This window comes from Accipiter gentilis, chromosome 30 (assembly GCF_929443795.1).
Source record: "Accipiter gentilis chromosome 30, bAccGen1.1, whole genome shotgun sequence".
Taxonomy (NCBI): Eukaryota; Metazoa; Chordata; class Aves; order Accipitriformes; family Accipitridae; genus Astur; species Astur gentilis.
In genome coordinates, this window is record NC_064909.1 from 11,312,307 (window position 1) to 11,328,240 (window position 15,934).

At 37.4% G+C, this 15,934-nt stretch overlaps 1 protein-coding gene across 4 annotated transcripts in view; it reads right to left on the reverse strand.

Annotated features, from left to right (window-relative positions):
- The window catches only part of USH2A (usherin), a 394,090-nt gene that overhangs the window by 217,734 nt on the left and 160,422 nt on the right, over positions 1-15,934 (reverse strand). For all 4 annotated transcript variants that reach the window (XM_049833600.1, XM_049833601.1, XM_049833602.1 and 1 more), the window contains exons 29-31: positions 15,844-15,924; positions 13,368-13,553; positions 1,550-1,663 (exon numbers count right to left, since the gene is read on the reverse strand). In XM_049833600.1, the coding sequence (XP_049689557.1) occupies positions 1,550-1,663; positions 13,368-13,553; positions 15,844-15,924 (381 nt within the window). The remainder of the gene's footprint in view (positions 1-1,549; positions 1,664-13,367; positions 13,554-15,843; positions 15,925-15,934) is intronic.

Here is a 15,934-nt window from a genome sequence, read left to right on the forward strand (position 1 = left end):
CACATTGACTTTTTGTTCAATTCTTCTGAGGGATAAAACACATGTTCCCCATGGCTTTATTTGATCTCTGGGAAAAAAAATATTAAAAATCTATTCTTGCCTAAACCTTCCCAATATGACAGCACATCTGAAAACAGTGGATATTTCTTTCAAACACATGTAAGAATTCCTGCCTTATTTACTAAGCTGAGAAAATAAGACATAAACAATTTATTTTTTTAATTACTATATTACACCAGAAAGAAATATACAACACCGTATTTTGTGTTTACGTCACAGGCTCCGTTAAATATTTGGCTGTCAGAGACTACACCCTTTCATGGATAATGCCACCAGACAAACTCAGTTTATTTAGAGCTTCCAAGAGGCAATAAGTGGGTTTTGATTTGCTTGGTGCTGCTGGCAAGTTGCTAACATGTTGACATCAAAATGCTGTTCCAGCAACGTTAGGCTGCAATCTTCGGGACTGTCCTCATTAAGACAGCACCTTGCATGACTACCTGCTTTGGCAGCACTTCAACACTCTAGCATTCTTTTAATCATTATGGTTGCAATTCACATAACTTCATGCTAAAATTTTGTTTTATTGGTATTATATTACTACCTAGTTTACATGAGAAGATAAAACAAAGAACTGTGGGAAGGATGGAATTTTCAAAAACTGCTCCACCTCACGAAAGATTAACTACTGTCCTATAAGTACATGTCAAAGTCTTCATTATTCTACTGGTATAAAATAGGAGTAACTGATGATTTTAACTGGGTTAACATGGATTTAGGATGATAGAACCAGGAGATGTGGACTTTATGTTTGATTGAGAATGGAGTTAGATATGTCACAGATATTTTGGGAGCATTTGCTCAAGTAATTGATGTGTATTACTTATCAGCCTAGCCTCTAAAGTCAGAACTGTAATGTATTTTCTTCTTCTTCCTGCTCTAGTTCTTAATGTAAGCATAGAAAACATTAATTTACACTCACAACCTTGAAGTTTGAGCACAACAACATGTAAAAGTGTTTAGGAAAAAAAAAGGGAAAATCTGAACAGTGATTAATAAATAACTCAATCGCCATTTGGAGGCTTCATCACACTGAAATAATTGTTGCCTATTGCTGGTGTTTAGCAGTTAAAAGAAACCATGGAAATCAACCGTTTGATTCTCAATTTCATACTGTGCCATACAATCAATTCTTTTTAGTCAGACTGTCTCTAGATTTACTTCTGAGCCATAGTAAAATGAGGAAGCTTTCATTAATCTTTCAGATGCTTCATATTAATGACAAGGCTCTTGCATGAACAATGTAACAGCAATTAAAAAGCCCATTAATCTGCATTACAGCTATTAAAGATGCATGTCATTAAAGGGTATGGAGTTTGATTCATTTTCGCACCCCCCCAAAAAATGGGGCAATTATGGTCTGGCAATGCACTTTGTCATCAAATTAGGTTGGGGTTTTCCAGCAAATGGCTTTGCAGCATTTAGCTCTTCTCCTGTTTTATTATTCATGACTGAAATGTGGAAGTCAAGACCTTTGAAATTACTTTACCTTCTTGTGGAGTGGAGATGTTCAATGCATGCAAGCTCTCAGTACAGCCAGCCAAAGTGCAAGCAGTTAGGGTTACAGCATAGTTTGTGAAGGGATGCAAGCCCGTCAATATGCCTACAACAGAAGAAAGCAAGGTGTTATGCATGTACGGTGTACAGACTGATTACATATATACACAGACAGAAATAAAAAATTAAAGTTTTCTATTACAGGCTTCCACTGTTACAGGTGGAGAAGAACAATGAAACCTTTTAAGGTTTCATTTCTATTATGCCATGACTTAAACTTTGCAAAATAAATTAAGAGTAAATGGTATTTTATTCCATTCTTAATACTAATGATGCAGCTAAGTTTCTTTAGTTACGTTCACTATAACAGGTACTACTTCAAGATTGAGGTGTATATTTTAATATAACAGTGACAATAAAGGAGGTTTTTTTCTCAGTCCCTACCTCTCAAAGTTTTTTTCAGTTATTCATTTTGTTTTTCCAAGGAATTCTCACTCTCTTCCAGAACAAAATTTCTTAATGCCCCTATTGATCTATAAATGGAAATCTCTTTTTTGTATGAAACATCCCACTTGTGTTCCATTACTTCAGTGGCAGCATATAGACCACATATTTGCTATACTACTCCAGTAATGTAATTCAGGTGACACAGTACCCAAGAGTTTACAAGAAAAAAAATCTGTAATCTTATGCTTTTTCAGGTCCTGCTTATGTCAGTGAAGAGTACTTGCTAGATTCCCACATATTGATCTGCTCCTTGTTGTAGCGAATGCAACAAATCACTGCTTACCACTTCAGGAAGCTACACAATATTTTGAACTGCAGTATAGAGAAGTACTACATAGAAGAAAATGTGGTTCACAGTCATTTTCAGAAACATCAGCAGTTCCCATTTCAAAGTAAAGTAATATGGAATGAAAATGCAGTAGTAATTAAAAGAAGGCCAATTTATGTCAAGTTTTATTTCAAACCATGTTCTCACCTCGAGTCTCAGCTTTTAGTAAAATCAATGGGGTGTTTCATTAAAAAAAAAAAAAAAATTATAGCAAACTATGTTATTTCAGAACTGTCCGACACTAGGGTTTTGCAAAGCAGCTTCAAAAACAACAGTACCTCAGAGAATCATGATTCTTGACTAAATGTCCCATAGTACAATAAGACTGCAAACCCCCTCAGCATGTACAAAAACAGATAGAAGAAATTAGTCCTTATTATTGCTCTTCATTGAGTTATTAAATAGAATGTAGCATAACTTTGGGTTTAATTAAAAAATAGGTTTTTTTCCTCACATAAGCCCTTTATACTCACAAAAAGGGCCTGGAGAATTTGATGCTGGAAGTTAAGAGTTACAGCATAAATTTATTATTTTCTGAGTGGGACAACCAAAGTCTGTGAATGTTTATATTGTGTTTACTAATGGGTGTGTTCACATGGAAAATATGAGATTACCTTTCACTGAATTAGTAATGTTTGTGTCTTTTCTGGTAATTAATCCAAAAACTTCAAAGGCTGGCATTGCAATGATCTTTCTCTATTTGAATTCTCTGAGGTCCAGTTCTACTCATACACACATAGAGCTATTTAGAAGTAATCACATTTATTTCAGAGTAGTGTTAAACTAAAACCAGTTGATCTCTCTGGTTATAGTTTCAATTTTGCAAATTCCCAGTTAACAGTGGAAAGCTGTAGTACCATCTCACTAGCTAATGTAAATGTGTCAGGAAAGAAAAAGAACATTGTGTCAGCCACTACCTAGGCAAATGTGCCTCTAATCTTCCTGAGATGGAGGGCAAATATTTTTAAGAGCATTCAAAAAGCAAAATATAAAAAAATAATTATGTTTTAATGCATTACTATCCCTGTAAAGCAGGAATATTGGAATCTACAGTAAATTCTTCAGCACAGAAATTTCATCAGTCAAAAAACTTGGATAAGGCTTAGTACAAAGCACTTATTTCCAGATCATAGAGGGTTAAACATGGGAAAATATAAAAGGTACTACTAGAATTACCTTCAGCAAATAAACACATGCAGAAACCAAATCCTCTCACTGTGACATTTGCAAATTCTCGGTCAAGAGGAGCATGGCATAGTGTATATGCCATCTCTCTATTCACTCTGCTGTGCTTTCGGAAGCAATTTAGTTTTATTTGTACGTTTAGCACTTGTAGCATTCTTTTCTTATGAAGCAGTGAATTAATGCTCCTTGCATTTCCTGATGGAAGACACTCTGTGGGGTCACCGATGGCTTCAGGCACCGAGAGCTGCAGTAGCACATATCCAGAAAGATGCCCATAGCTGTAGAAGGTTTGGATTGGGCTGTTTGGTTTACTTTTGACAAAGCAGAAAGGTTTTATATAAAGCACCTGCAGCGCAACAGAGTGTACGTTGCATAGGCAGGCTTGTGAAGGGCAGTGAGAATTTGAAAAAAACCCACCCCAACAAATAAACTCTTCTGCAACAGGAAGTTTATGTTAAAAAAATTCATTCAGCAAAGGCAGCAACTTAAAAAATAATTTGTTCATTTCCTAAATAATGTTTTTCCTTCACATGTACTCTTGCACTATTTTCTTTCAACAAAGAAACAGATGTGCTGCATAGGTAGGCAATAGAAAGTGCACAGATTTTATTTACATACTTCAGCAAACTACTTTTTTCTCAGCTGCCAACCTATCTGTTTGGCCAGCATCCACTGTAATCTGTTCTCCTTCATTATGTTAATCTGTGGGCGGAAAGATTTCTGTCATCTTCAAATCGCTTGTACAGCAATGGTAAACACCTTGGCCTGTCTGTAATTGGACAGGTGTCTGCATTGGTGTCACCCGGCTTTTAATTCAATTAAAGAACTGGCTGCTCTGCTCTCATTACCCACTCATTTCCTCTGCACTTTTAGTCAGTCAGTGAAATTTACACTCAGTGTCTGACTATCTTAGAGTACAAAGTCAGCAGCCCCATTGCAAAGATCATCACTGATACACGTGAATTAATTTATAGCACAGCAAAATAAATTCTGCAATAAAAAATAGCCTATGATCCAATGAAGTTGGTTGACAGCTTTAAAAAACTTTCCCTAACTCTTCAATTATCACACTCTCAGACTGGCATTTCTTGTCTATACCCAATAATTGCTGATCTGATAAGAGTCCATCAGGCTTTCCAAGATGGGATGCTAACAAAGCAAAATTTGGCCACAACCACACTTGTGTATATTCTATTAATGTTAACAGGAGAGAGGTAGATAAATTGTCACTTTGATCAGGAGAAAGAATTAGAGGCATCATTGATATTTAAGAAGAGGGTCAGCCTCCCACATTTGGGATACGAGTCCCATTCATTCAGCCTGCCACTACAGAGCAGCTGAATCCATCTAGACTTAAAATTTACATCATAGACTACGTTCCAAGCCTTAAAATCCACATGGGGAATCGGAGACGGTAAATCATTCTAACACACCACTCCTATCTGCCCACTCAAAGAACCTTTGGAAATAAATTAAAGTTCTAACACAGACATTTTGACACAGTGACCCCATGAAACTGAATAATGTCATTTGTTAAATATGAATGTAAAGTTAACAGTCTAAAAGAGTGATCTGGAATCACACCTAGAACATTAAGCCCACTTTATATGCAAAACTAGTATTTAATTTTCTATACTTTTATTTAAATGATCTTTAATTATTTTCAATATTTAAAGTTGAGGTTTAGAGTTGTGTCAGAGAGAAAGCGCTAGGTTCATTCTTGCAGATAAGGGATAAAAACATTGACATGGACAGTCGAAAAGGGTCAACAATGAATTTATGTTAAAATGGATGCACAGACTGGTCAGAGTTAGTTGCATCTTTATATCCACTCCATTCATCATTCTAATAATGCATACAGTATATAAGAAGATTAAATATCCAGCTTCTTCCTTTCATTTCTCCATAAACCAGACATTTCTTTTGTTCAGTAGATATAAAAGGGAGGTCTTGTATATTCAGGTAGCTCAGCCAGATTCCACAGTATTGTGGCAGATTTTGAGTGGAAAAGTCGTCTCATCAAGGAAAAAAATTGTTTTACCACTAAGCCATGAGGGCTAATATTCTGTTCACAAACACTGAAAAATAGATTCAAAGGCAATTATAGTATTTTAGCAATTTCCTCATCCAATTAAAAGACTTTTATGAAAGCAGCTGCTTCACTGTTCCAATCTGTCATCCTACTTTTTCAGAAAGTTGCTTTAAAACACCACCAGGTCTTCAGAGATGAAAAGGCACACTTGCTTATGGTAACTTATACAGCTTTTTCTCTGTGTAATGAATTGGTTAAACCAATATAAATTGAAGTGAGCTTTTTAAAATACATTTATTGAAGGAGCCTTCCCATAAAACCAAAACTAAACCCACTCACCCACACATAGATCTCACACAAAAAAAGCTATTTAATCTTACAGATGTAACACAAATACTAAAGTTCTTTTCCTCACTTACACAAAAAAATGCACTCAGCCAAGATGGTGGAAGAGGAAAATTTTGCAAGGCTACTTCAATTTTTTAATTATTTTTTTTACAGGTAAATTCAGCTAATTTTAATCATAACCAGGCATTACTTTCATATGCGGCCTTAAAACTCAGCTCTGATACTGAATGTTAAGATTCCCAAAGTCAGCCACAGAGCTCACCCACACAAATTCCATTTGTTTCACAAGCCAAGTGTATTTTTTTGCCAAAGGGACCTTCCCTTCCAGATTTTTTCATTGTTTCCTCCCTATCACTCTAGTTCATAAGGACCTATTTTGAAATATATATATTGCAATTGAAACAACACTTGACCTTATAGACTTACCTTAATTCTTGTTTAAGCTCTTAAAAAAAAATATTACCAAATATCCCCCCCCCAAACCTAAAGACTATTTAGCCAACTTGAATGCCTGAGGTCGTACAGCATCTGTCTAACAAAGTCACTTGTGTGTCGAGATGCATCATTGCCACAGTACACTTAATCACAGTCCACTGACCAGAAAAGGAAGTCCTCAACTGACTTTGTGTTTTTGACAGATTGTAGCAAAAACTGTTTAAGTACATGTGTCTTCCACATATGCATTTCTGGACTGAAAGCCTGTGCACATCAATCTGTCACATACATCTGCATTTTTAAAGCATCTTCTACCCTAAGTATAGTATGAGTTATAAAATTCTGAAGAATTATTGAACAAGAGAGCACCTGTTCTAACTCTTTGGCTTATGAGAACAAAAAAAAGGTTTACTTTAATTACTGGATTTCTGTGGCTTTGAAGACCCCTTTTTTCCCAACAGAAAAATTTCATAACCAACCATACAAAAGCACCACTGGCCTTGAAGATGCAATTTGGGTTGCAGGGGTTCAAGGAAGCCCGTTACGCTGCCCATAACATAAGGCAACTCTCTGGCTGCTTTAATTTGCTAAAATCTTAGCCTAACAGTCCAATTTTGCACCAAGAGTTAATTAGCCACAGAGAGCATTGGTCCTTTAATGTCTATCACTATGGTACTCTTGATCCTTCCAGATAATTTTGTCACTTTGTTCATTTTCTGCAGGATGATTAATTTTAAAAGTTTGCAGAGAGAGCAAGAGAGACCGCTAACTTTTTTGCAAACTTTTTTGTCTATAAAAAAACATATTAATAATCATTTCCATCCTCACAGACATTAAGAAGTTCATTTTTTTTATTAATAAAAGTATTGGTATGTAGCTAAGAGTTGATATAATTTTGATAAAATGTTCAGGTTTATTTAATCAGACTATTTACATTTCATATGAATAAATTTATACAACAGCATCGGACTGTAAACACAATTTATTTAGGTCTAAACTCAATCAAGTTAGAACCTTAATATTGAAGAATATTAATATAATTTATGGTTTAAAATGCATACATTGAAAAACACACTGCTAGTCTGCTAAAGCCAGCTGAACGAAAGGACATGCGAACCTACATTCTGCCACTCTGATTTAGAGTCATTAGGAGCTCAAGAACCACCTGACAACTCACAGAAACCTAATGGGCATAGACAGATCTATTGGCTACCCTATGTTGCATTAGCTGCTGCAGTCAAACAGGGATGTGAGCAGGGGCTGAGGTGCAGCTCCATCAGCTCCTCCCACTGAGAGAGTGGATATGAGCGAGTGCATATGGGTGAGAGAGACGGAGAGACCAAATCTCCTTAAGACACCCACAGGGACAAAACAGGCCAACAACGAGCATCACAACCCTAATCATTACATGGGTCTCAGTACATGACATCCCTTCATGTGGGGAGGATGCATACAGCTTTCTAGATCTCTCACACTGTCGCATGAGCACTGTAAAGCGCATACTGTTCTTCTGTCTATGGGAAATATTTAGATGTTTTCTGTCATCTATCTGTACCTCCGACCAAAGGTTACTTCTACACCATGATGATAAAAAGAAGTAATTTACCTGAAAAAGACAATCACTCTTGTATTTAAGTGTGGTTCAACCATCTGATGAAGCAGCTCTTGAAAACCATATTTTTCAATACAAAGTTTCAGCTTTTTTTACTTTAAATGTTCTGTCAGATTTTAGTTGTAAATAAATAAGCTAAATATACCAAACCTGGCTAGTACAGTATGACCCTTTGTATCTACATGAAAAGTTTTAGAACATTACTCCCAACCTGGAGTAGGGATTTGGGAGTCCTCCTAGTGCTCTGGCCCTACATATACTTATATTAGTTGGTTTGCAATTCTTTTCTACAAATTTACAAAAGTCTCATTAACTGCAGCATAGGAGTGGTTTGTGTGTAAAATATTTGTGCAAACCAAGAGCTTTCAAGTAATTTCAAGTGCATGAAAGTAATAGCTGAGGAATTCATTAACAGTTACAGGTGGCAAACTACCCGGCTGTGGTAAATTGCCCCACATATATCCAAGCACCCTGAAGAAAACAACATTTTCTAAGAGCCGCTACAGACAGCAAGCTCTCGTTTTAGGGTCACCCTGTCAACGCAGGCACTCCCCGGCCTGTGACGCAGCCACCCTCGGCTCCTGGCCTGTGGGGAGCAGCTGGCCCCCGCTGCCGCCAGCTCTTGCCCCAGGCCTTGTGGGGCCCCAAGCGGCGCTGTGGGGCCCGCCGCCCACAGGCCCTGTGACTCCCAGACCCTGCCGGAGGCGGTGGCCGGGACGCAGAGCCACAGGCTGCTTCCGCAGCGCCTGCTCGGCCCTGGCAGAGCTCTTCCTGAGAGGGAAAAATCTTTCCGCCGGCGGCATTTCTCTGAGTGCGGGCGTTTGCCAGTCTGGCAGCGAGCTTCCCCCTGTCCTGCAGCCCCACCGGCGAGCCTGGGCCTATCAGTCACGGGCAGGAGGCCCCATCTCCTCTTCTGAGAGTCTCCCTAGCTAGAGCGCTTTCAAAGCCGAGGCACAGCCGAGCCACTTTGATTAACCATATTAAATCATTAAATTAACTTTTCCTGAGATATTCATCTGCCGAGCATAGAAGACTAAAAGGTGAAAAGTAATTATAAACACGTGTCAAGGGAAGGAGGGAACGGCGACCGTGGGCATTTAGAGGAGAAGCCGTCTACAACAATTTTCTCATTATCACGTGTGCAGCCACAACTTCAGCGCTTGGCCATTGTGGCAATGACACAGGCAGGATGAACTGCAAAAAACGTACGAAATTGAAAGAGAAATCTGTAAGAGGAACACCAGACATCTGTGAATTCTTTTGCAGGATATTTTATTTAAATATTATTTGCAGGTTTCACTAGTGTTCTTCACTGCCCATAATTGGGAGCTGGTAAAATTTAGAGGCTTGTTGATCTCCTGAATTCTACCATGAGAGCGACCTGAATTATAAAATGTTTTTCTCATATTTGCTTGACAAGAGAAGTGTCAGAGGATTGTGATCAGTGGCACAAAATCCAGCTAGAAGCAAGACAGCTGTGGTGTAACCCCAGGGGTCATCCTGGGGCCAATACTGTTCAACATCTTCCTTAATGACCTTGATGATGGGGGAAGTGTGCACCCTCAGCAAGTTTGTGGATGATACAAAAGGGCCACTAAGATGATAAAGGGACTGGAGCATGTCTTTTATGAGGAAAGGCTGAGAGAGCTGGGACTAATCAGCCCAGAAAAGAGAAGGTTTAGGGTGATCTATCAATGTGTATAAATACCTGATGGGAGGGAACAAAGGAGAAGGACTTTTCTTAGTAGTGCCTAGTGACAGGACAAGAGTCAATGGGCACAAATTGAAATACACAAAATTCCACCTGAAAACAAGAAACCACTTTTTTACTGTGAGGGTGCTCAAACACTGGAACAGGCTTCCCATAGAGGAGTATCTCCATCTGTGGAGATATTCAAAACTTGACTGGACACGGTCTTGGGAAACCTGCTCCAGCTGACCTTGCTTGAACGGGGGAGATGGAATAGATGATCTCAAGAAGTCCCTTCCAAACCCAATGATCCTGCGATTCTGCGATATTCTGGATTCCAAAGGAAAGTAGAAGCAAAAGCTGCTCAAAACCTGCACTGAAACAGTGTGTTCTAAAGCTTCTTTCATTTGTTTAAATACTGATTGTAATTTATATTCCAAATTTTGGTGGCAGCATAGTAACAGCATGTGGAATGCACTGGAATACAAAGTAAAGCAACCCAGCCTTTAGGAAAAAAATTCTTTGATGTGATGTCCCTGTACTTCCTTTATTACTCTCCTGAGTGTGACTGGCTGTATCCAAAGTGTATCAATGTTTTTACATGTTTCTTTGAAGGCAAGATAGACTAGCACACTATTCCCTGAACCCCCAAAATTTACACTCTAACTTTATACTCTCATCCTAGAATACAGATCCTGAACACCATGTTGAAATATACTACCTTATCCAATAAACTCCTGGTTCAACAGTCAGAACCTCACTTTAAGGATTTAAATCTGCTGAATATTCCTTTCTTGGATGAAAGGGAAAAAACATTTTGACATTTTAAAGATTACAAGGGTTAGATTTGAAGGATTTTGGATTCTGAGGAGTCAGAAATAGGCACTTGAGACTGTGGGATTATGCTCATTTCAGGACCTACTTTACCTTCAACACTTAGCTCAGCTTTTTTTCTTCTTGACAAGGGTACAACAGGTTCTTCTGAATTTGACACACACAGGACAGCCTTCTGGGAAATGGGTAATGCTATTAATAATTTTTTATTACTGTGCTCCAGTTACGACTCAGGACCCTACTTCACAGAACAGATCATAGTAATTGTTCAAAAGAATTTACAGTCTAAGTATAAACCAAAACACAACAAGGAAAAAAATAAGATAAAGGGGGTTGTCCATGCCCTCAGATACATTTGCAAGCACCAGATTAAGTAGTGCCTAGGCTTAACAGTGAATAAAAATCTGAACGAGGGAGTGGAAAAATACCAGAGTTGATTCATCAGTGATCCCACTGAGAGCTGTAGTGCTTTCCTCTCTCCTGTTGCATTAGCAAGCCTTGCTGTTGCGCTTACTGTAGCATCTTCTCATGGAATTCAACAAATGAATTTCTAAAGAAATTTCCCTGAAATTAGGGAGAAAATAAGCAAATTTTCCCTTCTCAGCAAACTCAAAGGAAAAGCAAGGAAAGACAGCATCTTCTGCTGGGGTTCTGTGTTTATGTTAAATTTTGATTAACAAGAAAAGATAATTCAGCAGGGAAGGCCACACCTTTTCTTGGGAATCTCACATTTGTGCGTAACCATTTCCCAATGTCCACAGAGTAGTCCTCCTGTGTAATGGGTCCTTCACTGAAATCAATGGGCTGAAGGTAAAATAATTTCAAGATCAGTGATTTAATTTTTCATTTGTCTCAGCTCTGAACTCAGTATGAGGACATGAATTACATATTTCATACAATGCCAAAATTGGAAAATACATAAGTAAACTATTAGGCAGCAGTTACAAATAAGAAAAGGAAGTGCTTCTCCCACATGCACAAAACTGAATTGGAAAACTTAATGCCATAGCAAGTTACAGAAGCCAAAAGCATAAATGTATTAAAAAAAAGAAAGGCAATTCTACCACAGACCATTAAGCATGATGGTCCAGATGCAACTTTCAGCTCAGGAATTCCACAAACTACCAGCTGAAATTGTATTAACAGGAAGACTCATCCTATGCTTAGCACATTTCTTACATTTTCTTCCTAAGCATCTACAATCTGACATTGTCAGAGAGGTCAATGGTTGAATACAGCCATTCCTAAGTTCACAGGGTCATTTTATTTTGCAGTATTCAACAGCTATCTGTTATAATAGACTAAAGAACTGGGATCCAGTTACTATATTCACTTAATATAAAGGAATGTCTTATTCTTCTGCTTCCTGAAAGCTGTGTGCTGATAACCTCTTACCTGTCCAGGCTGGTGTAGACTTTTTCATAACCCTGACACATAATCATGGCACAATGCCAACAAATTAAAACAAAATTTTGGTTCTGACCATCAGCTGTGAATAAGCTATGCAATCCATATGCTTCTACTATGGTCTTTAATTTCTACTAATATAATCTTTACAGCATAGATAAATAGTATTCAAATCAACAAGTTCATCAAAGAAATCACAGTAAGAATAGAAAGCCCATGCAGTTTTGGTATTGTAAGCACTTTACTCACAAATAGTCAAGATATTTCAAACTGAAGAAAACAAAATACGTGCATGTTTGCTCTTGAAAATGTATACATACATTATTTCAGAGAAACAACACAAAACTTATATACTTATGTAAAAACACTAAGCACGTATTACCTGGGCTTCAGGAAAGCAGCAATAATATACTGCCTGCGGGCTAAGGCACTTTCTAAAAATGTTATATTGGCCAAAGCTGAGCCCAACCAAAGCATCAGCTTTGGACATTATCTTGTTAGCACTTTTTTAATTGTTATGAATTATAGAATTAATTTTAGAGAGTATATAAACAAATCTACTGGTCACAATTTGTTACAACGAAAGTAAGATTTTGTACTATCGCCCCATTTAGTCATCACGTAACATAATCCAGACTGTTGTTTGTAATATGCTCCCTTCCCAGGCAACTTTGTAGCAGCCTGCTAAGGCAGTCTATTAATAGAGAGCAGAAAGCCAGATCCTTGCTATCCTGCCAGGAGAGAGGTCCCAAAATGTTCTCTGTGTAGCAGAAAGAGAATCCAGCGTTTCTTCCTAAGAACATCTGCCTCCCATGGGTAAAAAGACTCCAGGAGTGGTTCATACAGCTCCTGTCCACAACCCACAGCTCAACAGTGACCAAACGCCATAAACCAAAGCCCCCAAATTCCTTTTATTCCATAATAACCCACACCTCCATACCATAGTGGTATCAACCAAAGCATTAACATAAATGCATGCTAGTTCCCACTGAAATCAGTTAGGTTTATATGATCAAAATTAGGCAAGTATATCAAGTGCTTTCATACATCAGGTCAAATAGTATCTTATGGGACCCACATTTAGAGTTAATTTAGGTGAACTGGATGTAACAACAGGGAAGGAAAAAAAATATCACATACACTAAGCAAAAACAAGCAAACAAAAAAAGCATTTTTCCCCCAGATCATCAATAGGTTGGGAAGGCATACCTTAAATTGCTTTTTAGTATTTGTGTTGCATCTTAATTTCTATTGTTCTTTGAAGTCAGTATATTGCTATGTATGTGGATGACACAAATACTACCCTTCCAAACGTTAGCTATGCTGTGTATACACAAAAATAGACAATTAATACTTTATAGCTCCACAAAAGGAGGTATAAGCATCCCATGTTATTAGATGTACATAAAAAATGGTACTTAACAACATTTACCTGTGAGCATACTAGTGTCAGCAAGCTCAGCACTAGTGATGGGTACATTGGGACCATCCTCTTCATATGCTTTCAAAATGTACTTCTCAATTACACCTATGACCCCAGCAGGTTTGTCCCAGGTGACCTCAATGCTGTAACCATTTATACTGTGAACTCTGGAGGGAGTTGGCACATTTTGTGGAACTGTAGAAGGATAAAATAGAAAATAGAGAAAATGGCAGTTCTAAGGAGACTATTGCCCCTATTCTTCACTTTTAATGGCTGCAGTAAATCAGACTCAACCATTAGCATAAATACAATTTATTAGAGTTGTAACTTTTCAGCATTGATTTAATATGACTGCACATCTTGAGCTATTCAGTTTAAGCTATATTTCAAAACCATCAAAACTCGATCTACATAACATTCCTTCTTGTCTTGTTGCGATTTTCGAAAAACATTTAATGTATCAAACATATTTAAGCATCACTCACAAAGAGAGGAGGTGGATTGTATGTAGCTAACAAGTTCAGGCATTATAATCATACAACTGAATGAAGCAAGACAGTATTGCAATAGAAAAAGGTTTGATATTTATATGTTGGATATTTAAGACACAGAATGCCACAACTATGAAACATTTCTAAAAATGTGCATTCTCATTTACAAAAGTACTTCAAAAAATTTAAGCTCTTCCATTTATTTTCATATTGCCACAATACTATACAACTGCCTCAGGGCAAAGCAGAGATTTGTAAGGCCTTTTTGCAAAATCCTTCACTTCTGATCATTCCATATTATAAAAAGAAAAAAAGAAAAAAAAAAAGGAAAATGAAGATGTTTAAAAGAACTGGAAAGCCAAGCTCATATATGCATACAGTTGCTAATAATAAAAAAATAAAAAAAAATCATCCCATTTCCCATAACCTTTAACTATTTATTAGATATTACTATACCAAGTAAAGGTCTGGCCAGTAACAACTTCATCACAGATGACTGCACAAGGGATGAAGAGGAAAGGCCCAAGGAACACTATGGCAGGATGATGGATGATGAGTTTGCTGTAAATGCATGTGGACTCCCTAGCCCTGCTGATGACCATTCGCTCTTCTCACCATCAAACAACCTCTTTTTTTAGTGATTTTATTGTTTAGTTTCATTAAATATGAATGCAGCCCTGGTTTTATAAGAAGGGTACCAGAATGGAAAGTATAAAAATACCTGGAAGTTGTGATTCTTGTGTAAAGAAAGAATGTGATACTCTAGGAGAGCTTCAGTTACTACAGTAAAATATTGATTTTATTAGTTCTGAAGTGTATCATAGGGCAAGGTAAGATACTGTATAGCAGATGGTCTTCTCATAAGGGACATAACAAAACCAACTCAAAAATAATTAAATAGCGCAATTATTCTCCAACCCCGGGGAACAGGGACTGCTCAATGCTGTGGTCAGCTTGCAAACATAAATTTATGGTAAACCTTATAGTTGTCACACAGTTGATATGAAAATATGCATGTATTTTCTCTCTTCTGGGTGCTACACAAAATAATGACAGTAAGTTGTATAAGAATGCATTTGCAAGTCCAATATTTACACAGGTATCATATCATTTTTTAAGATCATACATTGAATATCTTGCATCAAAAGAATTCTCTACATTGATGGAATGCAATTAGGCTTCAATTTACAGAAGAAGGAAAATTGCTTAAATAAAATATGTGAACTGTAAATCTTCAAAAACTTGCTGGCTCAAGAAGCTTTGCAAAAACACTGAACAGAAAAAAAAGGTCCTTTAAGTTTTCTTCCTAAAATATATGAAAAATTTGTTCTTTAAGGCTGAGCACATATTATGTTCCTACTTTGAAACCTTGTCCACAAACCACATGCTGCTTTTCGAGTAAATATTGCCATGTTTTCACGCACAATCTATGGACTACTTGTTAAAAGAATCCTCACTCAGCAGCACTGAGCAACATACCCATGAGCAGGTAATGTAAAGAAAAACTTTCACAAGGCCCTCTTCTCCCTAGTAACTACAGGGCCTCTTATCTTCCACAGCTTGTGCCTACTAATCCAGTATCTCCTTTCTCTACACTTGATTTTGTATAACTAAGTTATACATAGGAAAATACAGATTTACTTACTCCATCAGACTCATGAAATGTGAGGTTAGATGTGCGCGTATGAACATACTTAGATGCATGGCTCTTCCTACTCAATGCAGTTCAATCCTTTCACATTCTTTGCTCTCACATAACTGCATAATCTAATACATATTTGGAAAAGACCTTGAATCATGTGTGGAAAATACTTGCCTGAACACTTCATAGTTGAAGATAGTAATTAGGTACCCATTCAAATCATTAAGCAGTTTTGCTCCTTCAGAAACACTGTGCAACTTACACTACTCAAAATTGTGGCGGGATTTTCTCCAACCTGACATTAGATAGTTAATGAAAAATGGGAATAAGTAAGCCTTAAAATTATATTTACCTGATTCTCTTGTACGAACACGGGTCCACACACTAGATACTGATCCTCCTTCATTTGAGGCCACCACGCTATAAAGGTATTCTTCAAAGAA